Source organism: Zeus faber (genome assembly GCF_960531495.2).
Source record: "Zeus faber genome assembly, chromosome: 7".
NCBI lineage: Eukaryota > Metazoa > Chordata > Actinopteri > Zeiformes > Zeidae > Zeus > Zeus faber.
This window is the reverse complement of record NC_137203.1, coordinates 17,617,975-17,643,070: the sequence shown is the minus strand read 5'-3', so window position 1 is coordinate 17,643,070 and position 25,096 is coordinate 17,617,975. Positions and strand designations below refer to the sequence as shown.

Here is a 25,096-nt window from a genome sequence, read left to right as displayed (position 1 = left end):
GTGTTATCACCGGGTGCGGTGCATTACATTGCACTGCATATATGTATGAAAGTATGTGTATGTATGTGACGAATAAACCTCTTGAATCTTGACCCGTGTTATTTCACGGTAAGGCGGCGGGGCCACTGCAAACGCTAGTGTAGTGAATACTGACAGACTGCGGAAACGAGACTCAGAACGGTGATGAGATGAGATGTATACAGTGTAGATAGTGTATATAGTATATAGTATGTAAAGGGTGATGCGCGATGAGATGCTTGACGCTGAGACGCCGCAGCGCACAATACGGACTGGTCGGAGAGGTGGTCGTAAGTCCGAGCGGTCGTTAAGTGAGGAGTACCTGTACACTTTATCTGCGTTTGCAACACACTGTAATTGAAACGTGACCGATATGGTTCAAAATTATTTTCGGACACCGGACCGAGTTTTACGACAGCGGTGTAACAATTGCACAATGGCACTCAAGACACTGTAGGTGCGCCAAATCCCAAAAGTGACAAAGTGCTGTTTCAGCGTAGATTGCGTTAAACTACAGGCAAACCATGGCAACGAAGGCCTTCCATATAAGACCACACACGATACTGTTCAGTGTAAACTTCTCTTGGAACAGCACTTACTTGACCTTTATTAGCAGCCTGTCAAACATGACCTTGTGTGATATGAAAGGTGTCAAAGTCTAGTTATCCGCAGTCTGCACCAACCAATCAATCTCCAGCACAAAAACAACGCTATGCAATAACGTTACAATATGCATAAAAATAAGAACATATACGGCGCTGTCGTTTGGAAGCTTGAACGCAAATAAATCGGGAAACGTCACTTAAAATCATGCTGGTTTTGAGACACTGAACAACCTGACTGGAGGGCTTTCCTTCCACGCAGCGCATTCTGGACCTTCAAAAAGTCCCCGTCGCCTAAACACAACCAGCCGTCGCGATACACGCATGCGTGCGCGCGCACACACACACACACACACACACACACACACACACACACACACACACACACACACACACACACACACACACACACACACACACACACACACACACACACACACACACACACACACACACACACACACACACACACACACACACAGCCTCATCAACGAGGTTTATTGTTCCATTTTTTTCTCAAAAATACAGTATCCTTTGTTCCAATCAGAACAAAAAGACAGAGAACATGCAACCGTAAATAAAAACATTTTCATAGCAAGTTAAAAAATCTGTTTGAAAGGAAGGAACATGGGCACTGAATACCTATGAGCACACAACTATGGCATTCACCAGAAATACCCCCCCCCCTCCCCCCAAGATACATACTGGAAACAGTCCGAGCACAAGGGCAGGACAGCTTTAAGAGAAATAACAATACTGATAAAACCCAGTAATTAATTCTTGCTTGCGGGTGTCACAGTCCGAACAGTAGGGGGAATGGACCCTGTATCCCATGTAGACAGGACTGGAACAACACCCAAAAAAAAAAAAAAAAAAAAAAAAAAAAGGGTAAGAAGCAACTCTCAAAGGATTAATTTCTTTAGTGCACCAAAATAAATGTTGACGTTTGATTACAGGTTGGACAGGAGAAGAAGACCCTACTGTTAAATTGAACAGTTTTTGAATTACAATTTTGTTAAAACAAAGAATCCCCCCCTACGCGGCTCATTACTCAGCCCACAGGAGAGTTCTTTAAACGGCCAATCAGGACTACAAGGCTTACACAAAGATTAACATACACGAGTGAATACGTAAAAAGGAAACCAAGGTTACAGCCCGGAAGGCAGGTTTTAGTTCCCCCCCCCCCCCCCCCCCCCGATCCGAGAACAAACCTGCCCAAACATAAAAAAGGCATGCTTGGGCCACCTAAAACACTAAAAAATAATGAGATCTTAAATGAATATAACGGGCTGACGCAGAGATTTGAAATGATCAGCGCAGATGGTGTTCTCAAACGTGTTCAGAGGAGGGTGCAAGTCTGCCACTCTAGAACAGAAGCGATAATAAATGTCTTTGCGGGGAGCAGGTTCTTTTTTCGTCCCCTCGTCCGTCTCTCTTCTAATCCCCCTTGGTGAGGAGGTCTTCGATGTAGGCGTCCAGCTCGTCGTCCGTGTTAATGTCAATGTCCTGGAAGAGTTCAAAACAAACAACATTAGGTTGTCGCGGTGAAGTATACAAAAACAATATATACAAATACTACTAATACGAATACTAAAAAAAGAGGAACACGTCGAGGGGTTTTGTCCCACCCGATGGAGAGCGTTTTTTTTCTTTTTCGGTTTGGTCTCGTGGTTAAAGTAGAAGTCAAAACCGGCGTTGACGGCGGGCTCTACCTCCTGTACTTTCTGCAGAAGGGCCACGATGTTGGTCCGTAACTTCTGCAGCTTCTCGTCCGCCTCCTTCAGTTTGATCTCGGCGTTGCTGCTCTTCTCCTCCACAGCTTTGGCCCGGGCATCGGCTCTGCTCTGGTACGAGTTACACAACGACTGGAGGCCCAGCTCGTACTGCTGGAAGTACTCTTTCTGTGGAGCCGGAACAAAGTATACAGAACCACACAGAGAACAGCCGGGGTTAACACATAATGTCAGCTGATGAGTGAAAATGTTTTTGTGAAAGAAGGGCTGCTCAATGAAAGTCGATGAGTCGAATCAGCAGTCGGAATTGTCGTTTTTACTGATTTTTCAGTAAAATAAAATAACCTACATTTAAAAGTCTTAAAAGTCAGTCTGCCAGTTTAGCTTGTATTATGCAGGACAGTATTAACCCGCCTAGCGTACTGGGGAGGACAGATCATGCCAGACAGACTGATGGAGTACAGACTGATGGAGTACAGACTGACACATTTAATCACCCTTCCTCTCATCTCCGGATAAACTCTGTTGGTCATACTTCTCAGGCGGTTTTCTCTCCTAAACACAGTGTTTGTGGATTACTCGGCAGTTCCTACCTGATACCCACAGTATCAATTCCCCCACCGAAACCTTATGGTTTCCTCGAATTACCAATCAGGCTCTAAACAATGCAATCTTACTTAAATTAACACCAGGGAGGGAATGGGGCTGAAGGGCATCTGCCAGCTTAAGTTAATGAGAATTGGTCTCATGAATATCAAATCACTCCCCTCCAAAGCATTGTTTTTACATTACATTGCATTTAGCAGACGCTTTTATCCAAAGCGACTTACAATTATTCAAAAGCCGACGGACGCAGCCATCAGGAGCAATTAGGGGTTAAGTGTCTTGCTCAAGGACACTACAGCATGCTAGCAGGAGGAGCCTGGGATTGAACAAGCAACGTTTAGATTACTAGAAGACCGGCTCTACCTCCTGAGCTACCATCCCCCAGTAGTTAATGATTTGATCAGAGACCGAAATCTCGATGTAATGGGTCCATGTGAGACTTGGTTAATGCCAAAGGATTTCTTCCCACTAAACGGACCTTCTCCACCAAACTATGTTAGCGCCCATGTTGCGCGTACATCCAAGAAAGGTGGTGGCGCTGCCCTCATCTCTAAATCTAATCTTAGCCTCCGCCCTAAATTGAACAATGACTTTAAAACATGTGAGGCTCTTGTTATGCGGTCCTTATCGCCACTGCCTATCTGTCTGGCAGTGATCTACCGTCCTCCTGGCCCCTACTCCAGCTTCTTACATGAATTCTCTGACTTTGTTTCTGACACGGTGATGCGTGCAGATGAAATATTAATTATGGGGGACTTTAATGTCCATGTGAACTTCCTGTCTGAACCCTTTCGCAGGGCCTTCCAGACAATAATTTATACATTGGGCTTTTACGCAGCTATTACATGAACCGACTCATAATAATGGCTACACTATTGACCTTAGACGAACCCGGAGCATTGATACCTCTAACGTAGTGGTTCTCCCCTATACCTCCGTTATATCGTACAACTATTTGATAAAATTTTATTTTCCGAATATGACCAGAGCTATGTCAGCCGTAACATTAGCTTTTCATCCTTAACTACCGCTGCACTTTTTGACCAATTGCCCACAGCTGTTGCTTCCTTTCCATTTTACAAGGGTCCCATTGATAACATCAAAAACAAATTGAATGCGGCCCTCCGTAATGCTTTAGCTACGGTGGCACCGCTAAGAATACAATTGCATGTGAAGAAACTAACACCTCGGTTCACAGACGAACCCCGAGCACTTGTGGCAAACTTGAGCGTAAATGGCGTGCAACCAAGCAGGAAGCGTTCCGCCAGGCACGGGGCGATCGTTTGCCGACCTACAAATGTTCTCTCGCGTTAGTCAAAACTAAGTATTTCTCCAGATTAATCTGTCTTCATAAAAAAGAATCCTCACACATTATTTGATACGATATGCTCACCCAAAAACAGCCTATTGTCAACATCCGCCCCTTTAAAGCTAATGACCATGCAATTCTTTCCTTAGAAAATTGACCTTTTTAGAAAACAGATTAGAGGCACGCAGCCTCAAATCCAATGAAATTCCTCCGATAGTGACATTGGAACAGGCACTAGAGCAGGTGGTGTAGATAACCTCTCATACCGTATTGCAGTATATCTCAAACTATCACAGTTGGTAAGTGCAGAAAAACAGACAACATGCTCACTAGACCCACTCCCTGGAAAACTTGTTCAAGAGCTGCTCCCAACTCTAGGACCCTCCATTCCTAACACTATTATCTCCTCTCTCTCCTCTGGCACTGTACCTTTGGCTTTTGAGAGAACCTCACTTAGCAAACCCAACCCCCACCCCCAGAGTCTTAGCAACTATTGGCAGGTCTCAAATCTCCCCTTCATCTCCAAAATTCTTGAAAAAAAATCGTAGCACAACAGATTACGGATCACACCAGTGGTCTACTTGAACTATTTCAGTTGGGATTCAGAGTGCTCCCTTCCACTGAGACAGCCCTCACAAAAGTGGTTAGTGATCTTTTATTAGCAATGGACACCGACCCCTCGGGCAGTAGTACTATTACTCGACCTCAGCGCTGCTTTTGATACTGTTGATAAGAACTTACTGCTGGATCACCTTGACATGTGTATTGGCATTTAGAGGTTGCCACTTTCCTGGTCGAGATCTGATCTTTGAGAGGACACACCGTGTAATTCATGGCAACGTGTCCTCTGGGTATTGTAGTGTTACCTGTGGGGTCCCGCAGGGATAAGTACTTGGTCCTCTACTGTATAGTATCTATATGTTGCCACTATATGTAGTCATGAGATATCATCTGCATATATGGAATAAGCTTCCATTGTTATGCTGATGACACCCAACTATACATGCCCTGAGAACTACTTAACCCGTGCAATTGTTGTACCCTAGAGCTGTGTCTGGCTGAAATTAAACAGCGGATGTCTCGTAATTTCTTGCTTATCAACTCTGAGAAAATTGAGATGCTAGTAACTGGTCCTGCCAGACAAGGATTCCACTCTCATTCTAACCCTCTCTTTTCAACTGCATATTAAGAGCATTACCAGAACTGCATTCTTTCATCTTTGCAATATCGCTAAGATACGACCCATTCTATCCATGAGTGATACAGAGACCATAATGCATGCAATTGTAACATCCCGCCTAGATTACTATAATGTGTTGCTCTCTGGCCTTCCCATGTCTAGCATTAAAAGCCTTCAGGTAGTACAAAACACTGCAGCTAAAATCTTGACCAGGACTACAAAGTCGATCATATTACCCCAATACTGACTACCTTGCACTGGCTCCTGGTTTACCTCAGATGTGACTTTAAGGTTTTGCTACTAACCTATAAAACACCACACGGCCTAGCACCTTCCTATCTCACTAACTTAGTGGTACCTTATGGACCATCTCGAGCCTTATGCCCACAAAATGCTGGCCTTTTAGTGATTCCAGGTTAAAAAGAAGTCTGCAGGCTCCCGAGCTTTCTCACTCTGTGCCCCTGTACCCTGGAATACCCTACCTGCGGAAATCCGAGCTGCGACTTCTGTTGAAATGGAGGCATCTACCTGCGGCGCTCTGCACCAGCAAATAGATTCTCATACGAAAAGTACAATATCCTATGATTTGTCATATTATATTATTATTGTTGCCCACTCGGCATCCATTGTAGCCTGGTCGTCCTGAAAGCGGGATTCTTCCTTCTGTCATCCCTTCTCAAGGTTTCTCCCTGCCCCCCACTCCCCCAAAGGGTTTTTCTGTGAGTTTTTCTTTGCCCGGATGAGGGTTCAGACCAGGGGATGCCGTTGATTGTGAAATGTGAAATGTGTGTTTGTGAAGCCCTTTGAGACTGTATTGTGATTAAGGGCTATATGAATAAACTTCACTTGACTAACTTTTGGTAGTTGACGCACCTTATGTTTCTGAGTGGAATTGCACTATTACACCACTGTCATAAAAGTTAGCTCGGTGTCCGAAAAAAAAAGAAAAAGGAAAAAAAAAAAAAAAGGTTTTACCAGACAATTTTCAACCGTATCGGCCACATTTCAATAACAGTCGATGTTAAGTAGACTAGGTTATAAGAAATAAGTACACCCAGGCTACATCGGCACCTTGCACGGGCCTCGCCCCTTCAGCGAGCACTTAGTCCACGGCTCCCACGGAGCTGCAGGGATGGCCCCCCTGCTACTGCAGACCGGCCAGAGTGCCCATGCTGACCCCTGACCACCACTGAAAGCGCCTACAATGGGCGCCTACTAGACTTAAAGGATCTGCTGCTAACGTCTTGGTGCCAGATACCACAGGACACCTTCAGAGGTCTTGTGGAGTCCATGCCTCGATGGGTCAGAGCTGTTTTTGCAGCACGAGGGGGGGCTACACAATTTTAGTGGTTATTAGTGGTGGTTTTAATGTTGTGGCATAAATGTGTACTCGAGTTAAGAATTTGAAGGAGCAGTCAAAGAAGCCTCAATGACCATCATGGCACCCATGAGTATGTCTGACAGGGGTCAAGTACCAACGTTTAGACTAGATCACTAGACTAGATTAGATGTGCCTCACCAAAGGAAATGCCACAAGCTCCTCTGCACTCAGGCTGTTGACATCGTCTTTTGGAATCCGAAAATCAGGAGGGAAGAAATAGCGCAGCATCGTCCTGGAGAGACAGAACACAGTATAACCACCACGCTGAAGAGAGCTCTGTGGACCATCCTCACCCGACCACATTAAAGCCATCTCAATATGCATCACTTCCAAATGTCACCCAAAGACACCCAATTTTAGAAAGAACAATACAGAGGTTTGAGGGTACTGGCTATACTTTTGTCAATGAATACACTCAGAAATGATTGTTTATTTGTGAATCTTTGTTATTATATCTTTAGATGTAATCTAATATAATAAATAGTTACATAACAACATAAATTCAGTTCCTCTATTTCCCCCTCCGGGGATCACTAAAGCGTTCTCATGAACCACTCAACAAATGATGTCAAAGCTTGCCCAACAACACAGTCTTACCTCATCATGGTGACGAGGCTGTCCGTCACCTCTCGACTGGTTCCTGGTTGAGTGGTGTCTGGCTCCATGGCGGCCGGGCCCTTCTCAGCCTCTTGCTGAGTGTCGGGGGTCTGAGTGATGGGAGACGCGGGTCGCATCAATCGCACCTCGTCGCTGCCCTTAAACACCCTTTACAAACATACAAATGTATAAATGCATAAAACACAACAAGGGAAAAAAAAACCATAAAGGGTAACACTGACAAAAACATCAATACCTACAGTCATACGCGGGGTCTTACCAGCGGTCTTTGGGGGTGGATCTCGGCACGTAGTCAAACTTCACTTTCCAGCGCACCTTCTGTTTATTAGTCTCAATGGTGATCACTTTCCCCGTGAACCACTCCTTATTCACACGTACCTCCACCAGCAAACCCTTATCTTCAGAGAAAGGTAAAACAGTTAGCTGTTGAACTGCCATCTTTAAAGGCCATGCTCTGTTACTTTCATTTAAAACAACATGAATTTATGAAGCTCCCCGTTTCCCCTTCTCACCTTTCTGAGCATTTTTTGCATCTTTCTCGGGATCCTCTTCCGGAGCCTTATCAGCTCCCTACAAAACAAACACTTCTTTGTTAAAGCAACACTATATAACCTTTTTACCTTAAAATAACAGCCTCAGAATCATTTTGGTGGTACACTGACTTGTAATATGGAAAATAGCACCTCTTGCATTCCCACCCACCCTCCCGAACGCCTGTTCTTGCACTATGTAACTTCTGTGTTCGGGTTCAAAAACCATGGGAAAAGTGCGTTACGCTTTAAGGCACTACGTCACTTTCTTGATGTTTGGCTCTGGTAATTACGTTTTTTTTGCCTGGTAAAATTCATTAAAAGAAAAAAAAAAAAAAAAAACACGATAAATTATAATTTGCCGGTCAAAATATCAGGTAATATCCCTCTGACTTGCATGTGTGAGCTGATCTGCCAGGCTGAGCACATCTGGTACCTACACCGGCAGCAGGGGGCGCCGTGCCTCCCCACGCCCCCTCTCCCCGCGGTTCCACCGGAGCTCGCTGCCCTGGGAAGCAGCGAGGTCCGGACAAGGGCTGCTGTAACCCAGATGTACATTATACTTACTACTTACTGCATTTCTAACATACTGCTACTGAAACGTGACCGACAAGGTTTAAATTTGTAAATAAATAATAAACCATTTCATCAATCATCATTTTCGGAAACATTTTATGACTGATGAAAAAATGCGATTGCACTCAAACTGTGGTGTGGCAAATCCCAAATACCAAAAGTTACATAGTGCTGCTTTAAGCGACACCAACACAGCCAGGAAACAATTTCGATTTCCCCCGCCCCCCCCATATTATCAGGTGGCGTCGGAAAAACAGAGAGGGTGTCCATCAATTAGAAATGAAAGCAAAGGTCTTCTGTTACATTTCAAGGTACTGAAATCGATGTCAGCACATAAGTAGGGATGTGCAAAAGTCGTGGATTTATCAGGGGGTGATTTGTAAGAATAAAGTTTGGCTATTTGTTTGATTTCCAAATTTGTCCTAAAGAGCTTTGGCCATATTGTTTATGTCTAGCTATATCAGTTGTAGCTGTTGCTTGGTTCTTTCCATTATTTTATCATTTTGACTTGTTTTTTTTGTACATACAGACTTGTCGATTTGATGTCCAGAACAACCACCAACTTTTCCTTTTTTTTTTTTCCTAAGGATTTTGCACATCCCCAGTAAGAGGACATTACTGCTTATTTTCAAAGGGGTAGTTAGAAAAGAATGACAGCATTAGTAAGCACATAATTGAAAGAAAAGTTTGATGATAGAAACATTATTCATCTTTGGACAGCCTTGCATTAGAAGAGTAGCCCGGCTCCATTTACAGATCATAGATAGAGGTGCTGGCTAACTTCTACCTTGGCCTTATTGCGATGTTGTTGCATAGGGCTGACTTTGGGGACAGAGGGAGTCTTCTCAGGTAGTGTGGGCATCTGCAACATCAACAGCACAACGGGCTCTGAATGGATCTGCAGGAGCTCATTCGAGGAAACCTAGGGCCATGACTCTGTGCACGCACCTCCATCTACTCAAGTTATTGCTAATGAAAAAAAGAACTAAATCCAACATCGGCCCATCCTTGGTGGCAATCCCACAATGAATTGCACACTGCTTAAAATTGGAAAAACTACGACTATGCTCCCTCGGAATGAATTCACCCAGAAAATTCTCAAGTGCCTGCATTTGTGAAGCGTTACCAACAGTTTTAAATAAATAAATGAAAAAAAAAAAAAAAAAAGGGGAATAATGCAAAAGTGAATAGAGTTCATATCAGATCTTAACAGCTGCATGTGTGTATACCTCTGCCACCTTGCTGCGTTTGGGAGGCGGGGCCTTCTCCACAACTTTGCCACGGCTACCAGCTGCAGCGGCCATCTTAGATTTCTTGGTCTGTGGTTCTTCCTCGTCACTGTCATCCTCCTCCTTCTCCTCCTCTTCCTCTTCTTCTTCCTCCTCCTCCTCTTCCTCCTCCTCCTCCTCATCCTCCTCACTGTCTTCCTGTACTATTATTCTCTTGCGTTGGCTCGGAGGTGCTGGTTTGGCAGATGAAGCTTTGGCCGGCGTCTGTGGAAGTGAGACATCGCCGTTACAAAACAGACTAAAAGTCCTGACAGCAGGCGTTAATAGTTTAGGATTCTGAAGTATCAACTCTTCTGAAGTAACTGACAATAAAGAGCCTCCGGGATGCCTCCGTCAGATCGACCGCTTACCCGCGTGGTGCGGTTTGGCGGAGCAGGCTTAGCAGGAGTCTTGGGCGCAGGCTTTGCGATAGGCTTGGCAGCAGCTCGGCCTCTGGACGGCTCAACTTTGGGAGCAGGGGGCGTGGGGACCTGCGTTCTAGAGGAGCGTGGGGGAGCGACACGGGCTGGCGGGGCATTCAGGGCGTTCTTTAGGTGTGATGGGAGAGGCGGGGAGCGTGGGCGTGACACAGACCTCTCCGAGGACCTGGTGGCCTGAGGGAAGACAAAGAAAATGAAACAATAGAGAAGAAGTCAGGAGAGAACACCAAACATCAACCTGGTAATCAATTGATTTAGTATATGTATATAAATACAAAAAAAAATAAAGAATATACTATTGAGGCAAAGCTGTAATTATGAATGAGCAAAGCCTTTTTTTTTTTTTTAATTTAATTTTATTTTTTAAACCTGCTTGAAATTATCTATGGACTCATTAAGAAATGATCAAATTTTGTTAATGCAAAATAAAAATAGTGGTTCAGATAGTTAATTTATTGCCAAACATACCGTTATTCAACACAAAAACATTTATATCAAACTCTCAAAGCTTAGCCATGATTTGTCAATGTCATTTTGGGGCGCATCACAATTATAGACGAAACAGTGGACAATGCACCAAGATGAATAATTTGCCTTCATAAGTTTTAATAAAAACAACAAAGTGAAGGCCATATGAACCATCATTAAGTACATTAAAACGGTTTGAAAATAAACACTGAAAGAAAGCAAAACCAAAAAGTAACGACAACAAGTTTATAATTAAGATTATTTTTCCAGAGATCAGGTGTGGTGTGTTTATACCTGAGGGGAGCTCTCTGAGTTTGGCCTCATGCTGACCTCCAGTGGTAGCTTCTTCAAATCTGCCGCTGATTTGATGGTGCTGGTTTTCTGAGAGAACACAAAATACTCCTTACAGCCCCGTAAAAAAAGGTAACGACAAACGAAACATAGACAAAGTAAGATGTAACGGGCGGAGGAAGGAACCTGCAATGCTTCCAGTTTCTCCTGCTGTTGTCGGATTTTATCCGAAAGCTCTCTCTGCTTGTCTTCAGAGGACTGCTTGTCTTTCCTGAGAATGCCGCACGGTAGGTTTTGTTTCTGTTCTTGAGCATCGCACCTGAAACCAAACACACAGAGAAGAACGCTTCACAAACGTCTCGGAGCATGAACCCTGCACCTCAAAGCTGTAAAGACAGGTGGAAATGTTTTGTTGAACTCGGCGGTGGGCGTGTACCTGTCTTGAGTGCCATCGGGGTTCATCAGACATACCCAGCTGTCCGGGTAGCGCTTGTCCACCGCGTCCATCTGGAACGGCAGCGTTCTCCACTTCAAACACCTATCTAAAGATGGAGGGCGGAAAAGGTACACTTTAAACTTCCGAGCGGGTGAGACCACTTATTTTGTGAGTTTTTGGTGAGAGTGCTTGCCGCAGCTCACCACACTGTATGGTGAGCGGCATCTCCATAGCTCGGCGTCTCTTGTATCTCTGCTCCGATGAGGGCGGCGCGGACCAGCTGGCGGACAGGTAACCAAACTCATCCCAGAACTTCACGATGCCCTTCTGAGCTGTGAAATGCACACAAAGGATTACGATTCCTCTTTGGAAAAACAACATCCCAAAACAACATCCCATCATTTTACAGCCGTGTTCACCATAATTACATTTGTGGAAAAGGCTAGTGATGTCATTTAAGCACTTAAAAGACATGCTATCACTGCATAATGACATGTAGCTAGTAGATCTATCAGGTGTTGGTAGTGCTATGGGCAGGGTCCTGGCTTAGTATGTTTATTTGACTGCCATTTTTCCATGTAATTACTAATGCTGTTAACAAATTGACCTTTTATGCAATATTAAATTAATGGCAGTGACTCCACTTTATGAAGATATATAAAACATTTTTTTTTTTAACTCTATAATTGTATAACTTTAACTTTGTATAACTTTTAACTTTACATTTATAATTAATCTGTTCTGTTTTAACTATTGTATTGAACCAATTATGAATTATATTAAATGACACATTATGCTTTTTCACTTTAGTTAAATACCAATCAAATTTACAATATTATTTAAGACTGTATAATAATAATAAAAAAATGGGAGACTTTACAGTAAATGTTAATCGTTACCTTCAAATTCACTTCACAAAACATGCAATTACAGTCACATCAAACATAACATAATAATTGATTTTGAATCAAATCAATCAAATATACTCAATTACAGATATTTAGTCTGATACTGAATTAATGAAGCAGAAATACAGAGGAGGAAAACATGACAAAATAAACAACTCACCAACATTACTGTCCCTCCAATACTGCGCTAAATGCTCCCCCATGGATTTCAGAAGGTGTCGATACTCCTTAGCGTCCGCAAAGTCTTGTTTGTTATGAGTGGGCTCCAGCACTAGATATGGAACATCCACCACCCCCACCACCCCTCCACAGGCCCTGAAACAAAAAGCTCGGCTTTGAAAAGGAACAGCCTTCTCTCTGTATTCACTGTGTTTGAGAAACGACTACTCCTTGTGGTCGTTACTCACATGCCTCCCTCCAGCTGTGGACCCGTTTTCTCGTACATTTTGATGAGACGAGAGCAGTTGTACACAAACATCCCATCCAGGTCCCGCTGTTCGATGTTCACCCCAAAGATGAAACTCAGCTCTTTGGGCTCCTTCAGTGCTCTGAGGACGGAGAGAAAGGGAGGGAGATATGAAAAACAAATACAACACCATCTCTAGGGATGTTAAGGTAAACCGTTTTAAGGTATACCGTGGTATAGAACAACCACAGTTCCAAACCATAAGCCTTTCCATGTAATACTGTGCCCATGGTATAAATTCTTGTTGCAAAATTGAAGATTTAAACATTAATTCACCCTCACCTTATTTTTCCGCTGCGTGGTAGCAGAAGGCCAAAGGTTGTATTTCACCCAAGCGCCGCGCTCCACCATCTTTGTTTACACTTGCGCCCCATGCCCGCGCACAAGTAACATAAAGCACTGTTTCATAAAATACACGGTGCTTGGCAGAATTACTCATTGGAGGGATTTGGCCGTCTGCTACCGTGCAGCGGAAAACACATGGTGAGGTGAATTAAAGTTTACATCTTCAATTTTGCTAATAAGTCGGATTTTCATATTTTTATCGCTTATTTTGCCCCTCCTGTGAATTTGAGAGCCCCGACAAGCGCCTTCCCGTGCTGTGCTGCGTCAGAGATGTTACCATGTGTTTTTCTGTTTTTATATAAACAAGGTATTAATTGAATATACAGAAAACGAAGGGGGGGGAAATTAATACCATGAAATAGTATATTCCGCAGTATTTTTTTTGGTAGATATAGTACTGTGCTGTGAAATTTCAAAGCGGTACATCCCGAACCATTTCTCATTCATTTCATTGACATACCACAATGTGAAAAGGAAAGAAAATATTTAAATCTTGCTCCAACACGACTTGCTGTTTTTAGTTTGTGCTCCTGTTGTGCTGTAATGACTTTTTGCAACGTCCACCATCAACACAATTTACACTTTTGAGAAGCTCTTGTAAAATGGAATCTCTTAGCAAAGTTTCTATAACACCTTGTGACAACTAATGACAACCAGCCTCACTTTTCAGAGCTTCACCAAAGTGATGCATTTCTGTAGTGGTCTAGTATTTTTACAATTTCAGCATTTTTATATAACACAAAGTCAACTAACGATGCTTTTAAGTGTTTTTCCGATGAAAAAAAAAAAAATCCCGTAATTTATTGTTACTTTCTCTACCTAAAAGCTGAAAGCTGTTGCACATTGTCGTCGTCCCCCCACCCCCACCCCACACGCTCCTACGTGGCTTTCTAACCGAGATGTTTCCAGATTTTTTTCTGACCTCTGTTTAGTTTCTTTGATCTTCTTCTTCATGTCTGCATCCCGTCGAAGCATCATGGCTGCATCCTGAACCTTTCTCAAGACCGCCTAAAGGTGCGATATAGGGAGGATAGAAGATTATTGAGCTTGTGAGCATGTTTCAAGCTCAATAATAATAATAATTAGAATTTGGCAAAGAGATAAAGAAACGAGACCGTGAGCTTTCTTGGTTCATTACCCGTGATTCTTTTGAGAGGTCGTCTCCTGATTTGGCTTCCAGGGCCAGGCGCTTGCTCTCTGCCTCTCTAGCCTTCTCTTCCGCTGAAACAAATGCAAACACGTTCCTGATATCAGATGGACACAGAGTTGAAAACAACACATAGTGTAAACACTGTTCTCAAGGACACCGCCATCGCAGAAATAACATTTTTCCCTGCTTCTCACCATCCAGTGCTTCATGAAAGAATGACATTACAGCATTAAATGGGACCGGTTATGCAAAACTCACTTTTTCAGTGCTTGTACGCATACCTTTGTGTCTTTGATGGGCCTACTCACAAACAAACTGTGAAAACGGACAACTTACTCCGTTTTTTGTGAGCTGTCTGTTTTCGAAAACATGTCCTAAAATGAGCCATTCAGCTCCGCTGCCCTCCCACACGTCATCGCAGTAATAAACGTCACTTCAGTAGAATTAGAACCGCCCCCACGTCTGAGTGACTCCACCCATGCCTGGAGCGCGACCTGACCCGCCACCATTATAGCTAAGCGATAAGCATGGGAACTGCTCTGTTGTTGGCTGCAGAAGCCACCACAAATCTTAAAAAAACCCAAAAAACAACTGAATTTATATCAACTGTCTGTGACAAAAATGCAGATGAGGGAAATGTCATTATTTAAAAATGAATCCTGCTGTGTGTTTCTTTCTGTGTCTGTCCACGTTAGGTTGACTGTACAAAAGGCTGCTGCACGCAATCCGCTCCTCGTTTCTCCAAACAAAACCATAGATGTATTTATTTTCCGGCGTTTCTACAATTAAATGAAACAAAAAAGCTCCATCCTGCATTTTAGAATGGCTCAAATGAATAATCGGAGTGGTATTCTCAGCAAAAAAAACTTTAAAAACATGTTTTGGGAACCTCATTGGTGAAAAAGGAGCATAATAGGTGCTCAAGCGTGAACCTAAAAATGTGAATTTCATTATTTACAATATACAAACACAAAGGTTTGTCAACTGGACCTATCGTGTGCTGTTGGTTTTCTGCCAACTTCAGCATTACAGATTATTACATCCAGAACTGAGGGCGCACTCCACCTCCTCAATAATAACAACAACAACAACAACAACAACACCATCTCTGGTAAAAAACTTTGGTCCGAGCCATCTTACCTATCTTTGCAAGGTGTTCTGCCCTCTTTACCTCCTGCTCAGCACGGGTTTTGAACCGGGTTGATGAGTATTTATAAACCCTATAGAAGGACATTTGTATTGAAGTGTAATGTAGTGATATTAACATGCATGTTTGTGTGTTACTATGCACACTTATAGCTCAGTGTATAACCTCGGTTTGAAAAGGCAGCAGGACAGCCTCTTGGTCCTGACTTTGTGTCCCTGGATGAAGATCCTCATGCGTGGGTCGATGTACAACACGGCAGCATAGGCTCGGAACGACCGCTTCTCTGGTTTTCTGAGGGGGAAGAGGAGATGAGCCGCCATCACCGTACGTACCGTTTGTGACAAGGAAGGTCAACAGGATTCACAATACAGGTACTCCTCACTTAAGGAACTACCTGTTTAATGACCATTTGGACTTACGACCACCTCCCTGACCAGTCGGTGCTGCGTGCTGCGTACAATACACGCCCCCTTACCATGAAATAACACGGGTCCTCACTTATCTACCAATTCGCTTAACGACCTGGTCCTAGGAGTGGAACTCGGTTGTTAAGTGAGGAGTACTTGTATGGGTATTGTGGTTCACATTTAATAGGGACTAATCTAGGGTATACAGCAACACTCACACGCCATCAACCGCAGTCCCAGCCATCAGAATGTCTTGATGATCTGTCTCCACATCCAACTCAGGCTCCCTGTTGTCCATTAGCTTCAGATTGTAGATGATCACCAGCGTGCCTTTTCCATAAAGAACATAGAATCAGGTCATTATAACACGCCGTGCACAAATAATGATTCATAAAATATGGTTTATTTGATCTAATACTCACCACTGCTACTTTCTATTTTATGAAACTGCTCCATTAGTTGCTGTTCATTTTTAAAAGGAGAGTACTTGTAGATAAGCTCAGTCTCAATTGCATATTTCTCAGGGTCAGATGTCAGCGGCTCCTTTGTGTTCAGGTCCCAGGTGGGAAGGGGCACGATCACCTGAACATGGGGGGAATCAAACAAATGCCTATAAACTCCCACAATTGATAAAATACAACTTGTGAAACACCACTGGCAAATAACAAATGTCGAGTAAGAAATCCAGTGGCTGGAGTGTTAAGGAAAACCCATTAAAAAAAAAAATCAATACTTATAAATAAATACACACATATGAATATTCATGATGTCTGAACTACAAGCTAGGACCCCATATAGTTTAGGTAGACAGGACAGCATATATTTTTTTCAGTCATGCAAAACTCATTCAGAATCCCCAACAACTATAACCCAGGCTTCCTATAAGGCCAAAGAAATCTGCTGCTTCATTCAATTGGTGACCCTTGTGTCTGACCTCATCTAGCCCCTCTTCTTCGTGGAAAGTCCTTGACAGGAACAAACATGTCAGTGTGTTGTCTTTTTTAGTGAATAAGATGAAGTCCTTCCCAATGCGCATGGAGCCCCTGAGGAAACAAGACACATGTATGATCTAAATTGGAAAAGTTTCTGGTATGAGAAGTACTCAAACAGTGCAAGAATAACTTAAAGGTTCTCACGATTTCAGACCATTTCCATATTGGCCAATCTGAGTGGATTCAGGCGACCGCTTACTGGACTTTCCGAACTGAATCACATGGGTGGCCTCATCTAAAATAGATAGCGACATTTGAATATCAACAGGTTTCAAAATAATAAAATGAAATCAAAGCCAATTGTTAGTTTGAGGTCATTCTTTAGGTGTCAATAAGTAGCACTCACTTGGGTCCATTCCTATACCGTCATCCAGGAAACAGAGCATGTAACCACCACGCAGTTCTGGTCTTTTTTCTGCAAGTAGGGAGACAAGGCTTTTTGTTGGGGCAAGACAGCATATTTGTATGTTTAAGTGCATACATGGTATGAGTGAGTCTGATGTTTACCTGTATAGATGTCTATTCGTGTGGCATTTGCATCTCTGAAAAAAAAAAACAGGGGGGGGGGGGGGTATAAATGCATTTTCACTTTGCAAAACAATTATCTTCATTAAACTCACCCAATCAATAAAAAAAATAAATAAAAATGTGAATAACGGTTGTTTATCAACAGTATGTGTCTACCTGGAATTATCCACAAGCTCTGCCAGCGCTCCAAACAAGAACTCGTGGGTGGTCCTGAAAACAGACAACTGATCAGCGCTATTTCAAGAGATTGAGGAAATAGTTCACAGTTCATCATTCGTCGAGGGGTTTGTGTGTTCTTCCTTTTTAAATGGGGGTACAACAGGATGAGGACGAGGCTGAAGTTCGCTTCTAACTCGCCCGCTCCTTATTCGAAATTTTCAGTCCACCTTAAATGGCCGCAATGACGTTATTTGGCCTGTAGGTGGCTCTATTTAGTGACCAGTCTGCACTGTCCTGTGGAGGCCTCCACTGGGAGAGTTCCAAAATGACCAATCTGTTGTGAAAATTCTGTATTAAGAGGGGGGGGGAATCAATAAATAAATAGAAAAGACTCTCCAGATGCATTTTTTAAATGCAACTTATATTCTTTTTTTTGTTTTTAGAAAAGCTACTATATGAAGCAACCAGAGACACATCATGGCAAGATGGACTGTACTGTAATTAAATGCGGAAGGCAAAAAGAGGTTGTTGGTTTTGTTTTTTTTTTTATTGGGGAAAATCAAATTTTCATTATTAATTACTCAACGTGGTATGCAGAGTGTGGTGGTGTCGTCTGTGCAACTTCTCCAGTAATTGCTATGGCCTTCCCGCCGGATTTTCCAAACGTCTCAAAAATACACTTGAGCATGACAGACCAGTATCCGAATCCAAAATTACAGGAGACGTTACTGTAGTGAATCTGTTTTACGAGACCTCTGAACATGGCATGTCAGAATCTACGGTCTTATTGTCTGCACCGTTTCCCATAACTGCTTTGGCGCTCCGCTCTGATTTTCAAAACGTCTCAAAAATATGACACTTGGGCATGACAACGCATGTTACTAAGTAACGGAATCCAAACCTAAAAGAGACGTTACTCCAGCATATTTCATTTTTACAAGCCGCTGAACATAGCACGTCAGAATGTACGGTCTTATTGTGTCTGCAACTTATTCAGTGCTGAAAGTTGCAAATCCCACGGCGAAGTCACGAAATCATGCAGAAAGTGCGATCACTGTTTTCCGTTCTCGTTTAATGACAGTACTGTCCATCTTGTTATGTGTTTCTGGTCGCGTCATATAGTAGCTTTTCATTTAAAAGGAGTACAAGCTCCATTTAAAAATGCACCTGGAGAGTCACTTGATCCATTTCTCCGGAATGCAGAATCTCCATCACCGGTGAGTCATTTCGGCGCTCCCCCCACGGAGGCCTCTACAGTACAGGACGGATCGCGCACGCAACAGCGCCGCCCGCCGGCCAAAGAACGCCAGTGCGCCCATTTAAGGTGGCCGCGAACGGATTCGAAACAGCAGCTGGCGAGCGAGGCAGCCGACTTCAGCCTCGCGGTGGACCACGAATATGAAGGGCTTCCCGCGCCCGAAACATCCCAGCGCCGCACAGCCTCCTCAACCCGCAGCCGTAATCAATACCACGGTGGGTCTGTGCAACTGTCATCAAAGCGAATCACACCTGTTTGAAGGGCAAATTGGATTGATTTGATGACACTGTGGCACCCGTTTGGGGGAGGGGAGGGGAGGGGAGGGGGGCAGACATTGTGTACACGCAGACGCGTATGGATCTGTCACTGTCACGCAGGGGAAGTGTAGGGAAGGGTGGAGTGCACGTGGAACTTACGAGTTAGTGTGCAGGTACTCAAAGGTGAGCTGTGCCCTGTTCAGGCTTCCGTAGTTCTGGTAGGCCATGGCCAATTAACAAGTGCTGCCTTCCGATCCGGTGGTCTCCCGTTCGTCTCTCCCCAGCCCGCCAAGCTCTAATGTAGGGCCTCCATCCCATTAGGCATGTAAATAAAAGGCAATAAAAGTGAATAAACTACCTGACAAATCAATCCAAATAGATATGGAAACACGGGCCGCGTTCGCGTACCACCTAGCTAAGTACGGGTAGCTAGCTAGCTAGCTAGCTAGCGTAACACAACATAAACAGTACCGTTCACGGGGTTTTCGTCGACTTTGCAAATCGTCTGAAGACAAAAACAAATCCCTTCGGCGGGGAACGGAGGAGTGACGCCTTCGATCTCCTATCCGAAAACATGAGGCGTTCGCCACGGGCCGCGGAGGAAACGGCCCCGTCCCTCGGTACTTTCCTCAACCGCTGCTCTCCAGCGTGCGCGCGGACTGGAGGTTCCGTCTCTCGAGGCTCCGCCCCCTTCGCGTTGCAATACGCAATTGCTTTTGTAGAAACTGTTTGTTTATAAAGGTGATGGAAGTTGGAAGACACGCGAGCGCGTTTATTATTCCACAGCCGCACACTTGCGTTTCAGCGGGAGGGACAAGAGCCGCAAAGGACATCAATCCACGCCCACGCTCTTAACTTTTATGCTATTTTTAGGCTGCTAAGCTCACGCATCCTCCCCTTATGTATGTGATGCACTTGCTTAAAAAAAAAAAACAGATTGCGATGCTGCCGTTAGTGTTTGGTTTTCCTCTTCACATCGTTGTTTCTCCCGATCGTCACTTCATAAATACCATGGGAAAATGTTACTCGTGGGAAAGTTGACAGACCGAACCCTCCGTAACATACCACACCTGCCAAAAATATGGATTTATGGCTGATGAGCAATGAATGGACACACGCACATCCCATTCACAACCGAGGATTTCAATCATTAATTTAATCATAATTTGACAAGGTTAAATTACAACGCTACTCACAGAGTAGAAAGACATTTTCTTGAATTAGAATCATAAAATCAACATGAGAATAATCTCTGAGCTACTACACACGCCCCGTAACACACCAGGGCCAATAATTATACAATTTGAGGGTCATTAAATAATCCACAGCTACTTAACTTAAAGCGAGTTGACAATACAGGCATTATAATATTATTTCGTTGTTATACATATGCCCTCATTTCAGTCCCAGGTCATACGGCACTGGAGCCGATCCCGTCTCACTATGGGCTGGAAACGGTGCTGAGCACTGTCCCACATGTCACCCCACACTATGGTCCCGTTGGGTTATTGTATCCCAATCAACAGTCATCTTGCTCAATAAGTTTGTTTTATTGTTTACTATATTATTTGGAGTGTTACCTCCCCCTTCGCCCACGTTTCTTGGTTAGCGTTTTCAAGGTGGTGGTTGTCGAAAAAAAAAAAAAAAATGGTCAGGAATCAAACAGGGGTTCCTGCAATTAAAAGATGGCAATCAGATTTATATGCAAAATAATGAATGCATGTCTGTATTATGAATCTGTAATAACGAGCCTTTACAGTTAACACAAATATTTTAAAACAAAATTTGAAATAAGTGGAAGTTGGATCTTCACATAACCACATGCATGTGCACAATTACAAAACCAAAAGGTGAGTAAAATTCTTATTTACTGTAAGACTGTGCAGATCCAGTCCATTGGACCGGTGGGTTGCTGAGTGTGTCAAACAAGTTGACAAACAGAACATCAGGCACACTGCTAACAAACACACACTGACTTCCAAGAGGTGTCTTCCTGCTACATCCTGTTGCTCCTAAAAGAAAAAAAAGAAATGAGTAGAATGACTGAATTAGCAAGTAAAAAAATGTATTGGAGCATAGAGCAATCCTTACTGTCTCAATACACTGAGCCTTTAGAGTTTTCTGAATTTTTGCTTACATTTGACCCAAAAAGGTGATCAGATCTTCATACAAATCCATAAAAGAGAAGCCAATTATTTATGATTTATTTTATTTTGTCTATCAAAGAATGGTTAAAGAACGGTTGATATTCAATTCAAGGGGGTCACACTAGTTATTCAAAGCAAAGGTCACAAATTTAATGACAGACATTTAATGTTGGACAATTTTGCTCAAATAAATCAAAATCATTTCAGTTGGAGTTATTTGTTTAATGGGGTTCAACTCATCTATTTTAGGACATAGATGAAGATCCCATTTTAGGTAAGGTTTATGCTGAAATTTTTAAACTTCAAGTGTTCACGTACTTTCTAGCCCTGCTGTAACTACATAATCATCCTTTAGACAAACCAATACCTGTGATCGTTTAGGGAGATTGAGATTTAACAATGATTGATCAGAGGCTGCAGGAATTCTTACCTAAATAAAGCCTGCCTCACGTTGCCACCAGTGACATGCCTCGACAAAGGCTGCATTGGATTTTCTAGTCTATTCAATTACATATTCTAATACATGACATTATTAAGAATACATAAACCCGAATAGCCGGTTTAGGAAACAGTGTTTACAGTCTCTTGTATCGCACCTGTGTTAACATGACTGTGAGTGTTGGGTCATGTTGAGACTGCAAACTGTAGCAGGTCGAGGAGGCTAGATGAAGCTGTTTGCTCGTTTCCAGAGAGACCACATGGACGGGTGAAATGACTTTCTCATCTCCATTCTCCTTATGACATTCAGGAGGAAGTCTTTAAATATGGCCATAAAAAATTTAAAAAATTAGTTGACAAGAATTGCACATTTATGAATGGACGGAGGCGTTAATACAAGAGGCTGACATATACAATGCAAAACAAAACCCTCCAAAGGGTATGCATGTGCAGACTCACGGGGTCAAGGGGAGGAGGTTTGTCGGGACACTTATGGTGAGGCAGGTGTACATGTCATTTCCTTTCGGTTCAGGCAATACATGTAGAGTTACATTCACAGTTTCGTTACCTAGGTAGGAAAGTAAAACAAAGAATTCCATACACTTGTGTGGTGGTTCAAGTTGAACTTTGAATGCAGTATTTCATGGAATACATAAACAATTGGCCTATGTGGCCAATACATACTAACCTCCAAGGCCCAGCTGACTGGTCACCAAAGTGGATTGTAGGCCCAGGCTTTTTAGAGCATGACTGCCTGAGCTGTATGTCACTATCAGAGGCACCTTTAGATGCAACCAAGTGACAGGAGTCTTTGTGGGGGAAATCGGCTGAGGAGCAACAACTGGAGCGACCTGTCCCACTGAGCTGACATTGGCTTCCAAGCACAGCTGAACCTGAGACAATGATGAGAGGATGTGGTTCCAGTCCTGAAAGGATAAAAAAAACAACACACTTGTTGACGTCAATGTCACCTCAAGACACAAAGGTTTGTGCAGTTTCACACCTGCACTCCTATGGATAATAGGTTCATACTTAATATGTAAAAATAAATGAGTAAGTGGAACATAAATAACTGAAAATCAGCCCTGACTGGTTTACCGGGGAATGAACACTCTGGATCGTCAACACAACATATTTAACTATTACTAGTCTTCCATGTTATATATTTCGGCTGTAGTTGCATGTAGTTAGTGTTCAGTCATGTTTTCCAAAACGCTTTCCACATCACTAACCTTTGTCGTATCAGGGTTAGGCAGAATATGAGTCTGGCCAAAGGAGCGGAGGCAGAAGAGGGAGAGCGACAGGCTGAGCAGACAGAGGAAGAAGGTGACTCCAGGTGGATGCTGAGAGACATAGCTTCTCAGGATGACCACTGGCTGCCAGGTAGCCATCACAGATATGGACCTGAAGTGACCTGAAAAATGACCCGCAAACAAACAGCATGATTTAAATCTAACTGTTCAAGATTGTGTTATATAACCGGTCATGGGTTCGACTAATCATGACACAGGGCTTTGCTGAACTCATCTTACAACAGATCTGACTCCTGTGTCGAGGCTGCAGTTCTACCGTCTAAGCAGCCCCGTAACGGTCCCCCGCTCGTTTTCATTGGGACGTCTGCAAAGCGGGGTCCCGTCAAAATTGCACTCGTCGTTGAAAAAAAGTGCTGCTCAAACCCAAATAGTCAAAACGGTACGACGCACTTTGCAGCACAAACTACCTTGAAGGACTCTAACATATTTTCGATAACGCACTGCGACGGCGCAATGTCAGTTGTGTGTAAATGCCAAAAAGTAAGCGATAGAAACGACAATTTCCGCATTCAAAGTGTCAGCAGGATCGCTTGTTGGTTAGAAGATATCCTGCAACAATACACTAAAAATGTTGTGACACTTTTTAATGCGGAAATCATATTCTATATCGCTTACTTTTTGGACTCCTTGGGTTTGAGCAGCAATTTGCCAACGACGAGTGCAATTTTGACGGGACCCCGCTTTGCAACGAAAACGAGCGGGGGAACCGTTACGGGGCTGCCTTCTAATCAGCATTTCTAATAAAAAAAAAAAAAAAAAAGGATAATGTATTTTGGTTTCATTATAAAGGGCTGCGGGGGAGGGGGGCCCATTATGCATATGCAATAAGAATACAAGGAGGCTCGGTGCGTGCGCCAGACCAGCTGTTAGTTTCGGGTATTTTCTGAAGCAGCCATGGATCTATTTGTTTTGACAAAACAAAAAAAAAAAAAACGTCTAATCATTAAATGGAATTTGTCTGCACAGTATTCTGTGTAGAACGCAATTAAATCACAAGTGAACACCAACCACTATGCACGTGGGCGATAACGTATATAAAGTATATACTGTAGACACGTGCCGCGAACGTTTAACATTGCCAGCCCCATACATTGGATTCGTGCACGATCCTCACCGATTATCGTGCAGATGTCGGTGAATAAGTGTCGCGCTTGTGTTGGTCCGAGCCCCGTTGGGTCCCACGCTCCTTGTTTTCATTCGGACTTCTTCAAAGCGTTGTCCTGTAAAAATACAGCCCCCCCCGCCCTCCCCTTGGCAAAGTGCTTTACAAACCCAAAAAGTAAAAAAAAAAAAAGGTACGGCGCACTTTACAACACAAACTACCTTGCGGGGCACTCAAACATATTTGTGATAACCCGCTGCGATGGCGCCCTGTACCAGTTGCGCGTAAACGCCAAGAAATAAGCGATAGAAGCGACGACTTCCGCATCCAAACTGACAGCTGGGGGGGGGTTTCTTCTTCGCCGCTCGCAGTGCTGCCGCTGCTCCCTAACAGGATGCTCGCTGCCGCTGGCTGGTGGTTGGAAGATGTACTGCAACAGCTTTCATTCATTTGGATGCGTCGTCCCAGGCCCAGAGGTCGAAAGTTCAGAGAGTTGTCACGAACAACAACATATTTCAAGAGGCACAGGTTTTAATAAAGTGAACAGGACACCCGGGCCGACCCGCAAAATTTTGGCCTCTTTACCCAGGCTGGAAGTATAATATGAACGGCAGCAAGTGGGCGAGTTTCCCAGTTGCGGCATCAGCCTGTCGCCGTCAAGTACAATGGCCTATGGCAGAATTTGAACAAGGGCTGAGAAGTGAACTCAGACAAGCTGTTTTAACTCTCGCTCAGTGCTTGATAAGGTTGTTTGGCACAATCTGTGAGAAGTAGAAGTTTCGACTTCGAGAGGGATCCGACCAGAGTCCATCAGCAGCTCGGAATTGGTGGGCGGACCAAAACAAGTTGATTGATTTTGTGGTTTGTTGATGGTTTGTGCTCATTAGGAAAAGCAGAAATTGACATAAATATATACAAAAATAAACCAATAAATAAAAAAAATTATATATATTTAAATTAATAAAGAAATATATATGGAAATAAATAAATCACTTCATTAAAAAACGAAAAATGCTTGTAAAT

At 43.3% G+C, this 25,096-nt stretch overlaps 2 protein-coding genes across 6 annotated transcripts; both read right to left on the bottom strand.

Annotated features, from left to right (window-relative positions):
- Positions 1 to 1,825: 1,825 nt before the first annotated feature.
- On the bottom strand, positions 1,826 to 19,866 carry morc2 (MORC family CW-type zinc finger 2). Of its 3 annotated transcripts, none has more exons than XM_080004129.1 (28): positions 19,545 to 19,866; positions 19,233 to 19,380; positions 17,556 to 17,609; positions 17,379 to 17,413; positions 17,218 to 17,286; positions 17,016 to 17,106; positions 16,814 to 16,922; positions 16,302 to 16,461; positions 16,098 to 16,209; positions 15,638 to 15,763; positions 15,466 to 15,545; positions 14,314 to 14,396; positions 14,098 to 14,183; positions 12,772 to 12,912; positions 12,525 to 12,679; positions 11,660 to 11,788; positions 11,457 to 11,562; positions 11,207 to 11,339; positions 11,024 to 11,110; positions 10,193 to 10,435; positions 9,783 to 10,046; positions 9,341 to 9,415; positions 7,960 to 8,017; positions 7,707 to 7,845; positions 7,427 to 7,594; positions 6,968 to 7,061; positions 2,333 to 2,521; positions 1,826 to 2,126 (listed from the first exon to the last, which is right to left on the bottom strand). In XM_080004129.1, exons 2-28 carry the CDS (start codon positions 19,298 to 19,300, stop codon positions 2,058 to 2,060), a joined length of 3,123 nt encoding a protein of 1,040 aa, XP_079860255.1. In that variant the 5' UTR covers positions 19,301 to 19,380; positions 19,545 to 19,866; the 3' UTR covers positions 1,826 to 2,057. The 3 variants fall into 3 exon arrangements, with proteins under 3 accessions (XP_079860255.1, XP_079860256.1, XP_079860257.1); XM_080004130.1 differs by having other exon boundaries at positions 19,233 to 19,368; XM_080004131.1 differs by lacking the exon at positions 9,341 to 9,415.
- Positions 19,867 to 20,334: 468 nt separating this feature from the next.
- LOC307232259 (transmembrane protein 248) lies at positions 20,335 to 24,184 on the bottom strand. Of its 3 annotated transcripts, XM_080003195.1 has the most exons (7): positions 24,062 to 24,184; positions 22,891 to 23,072; positions 22,347 to 22,584; positions 22,118 to 22,226; positions 21,817 to 21,976; positions 20,945 to 21,085; positions 20,335 to 20,745 (listed from the first exon to the last, which is right to left on the bottom strand). In XM_080003195.1, exons 2-7 carry the CDS (start codon positions 23,047 to 23,049, stop codon positions 20,725 to 20,727), a joined length of 828 nt encoding a protein of 275 aa, XP_079859321.1. In that variant the 5' UTR covers positions 23,050 to 23,072; positions 24,062 to 24,184; the 3' UTR covers positions 20,335 to 20,724. The 3 variants fall into 3 exon arrangements, with proteins under 3 accessions (XP_079859321.1, XP_079859319.1, XP_079859320.1); XM_080003193.1 differs by lacking the exon at positions 20,335 to 20,745 and having other exon boundaries at positions 20,813 to 21,085; XM_080003194.1 differs by lacking the exon at positions 20,335 to 20,745 and having other exon boundaries at positions 20,813 to 21,085; positions 24,086 to 24,178.
- Positions 24,185 to 25,096: the final 912 nt, after the last annotated feature.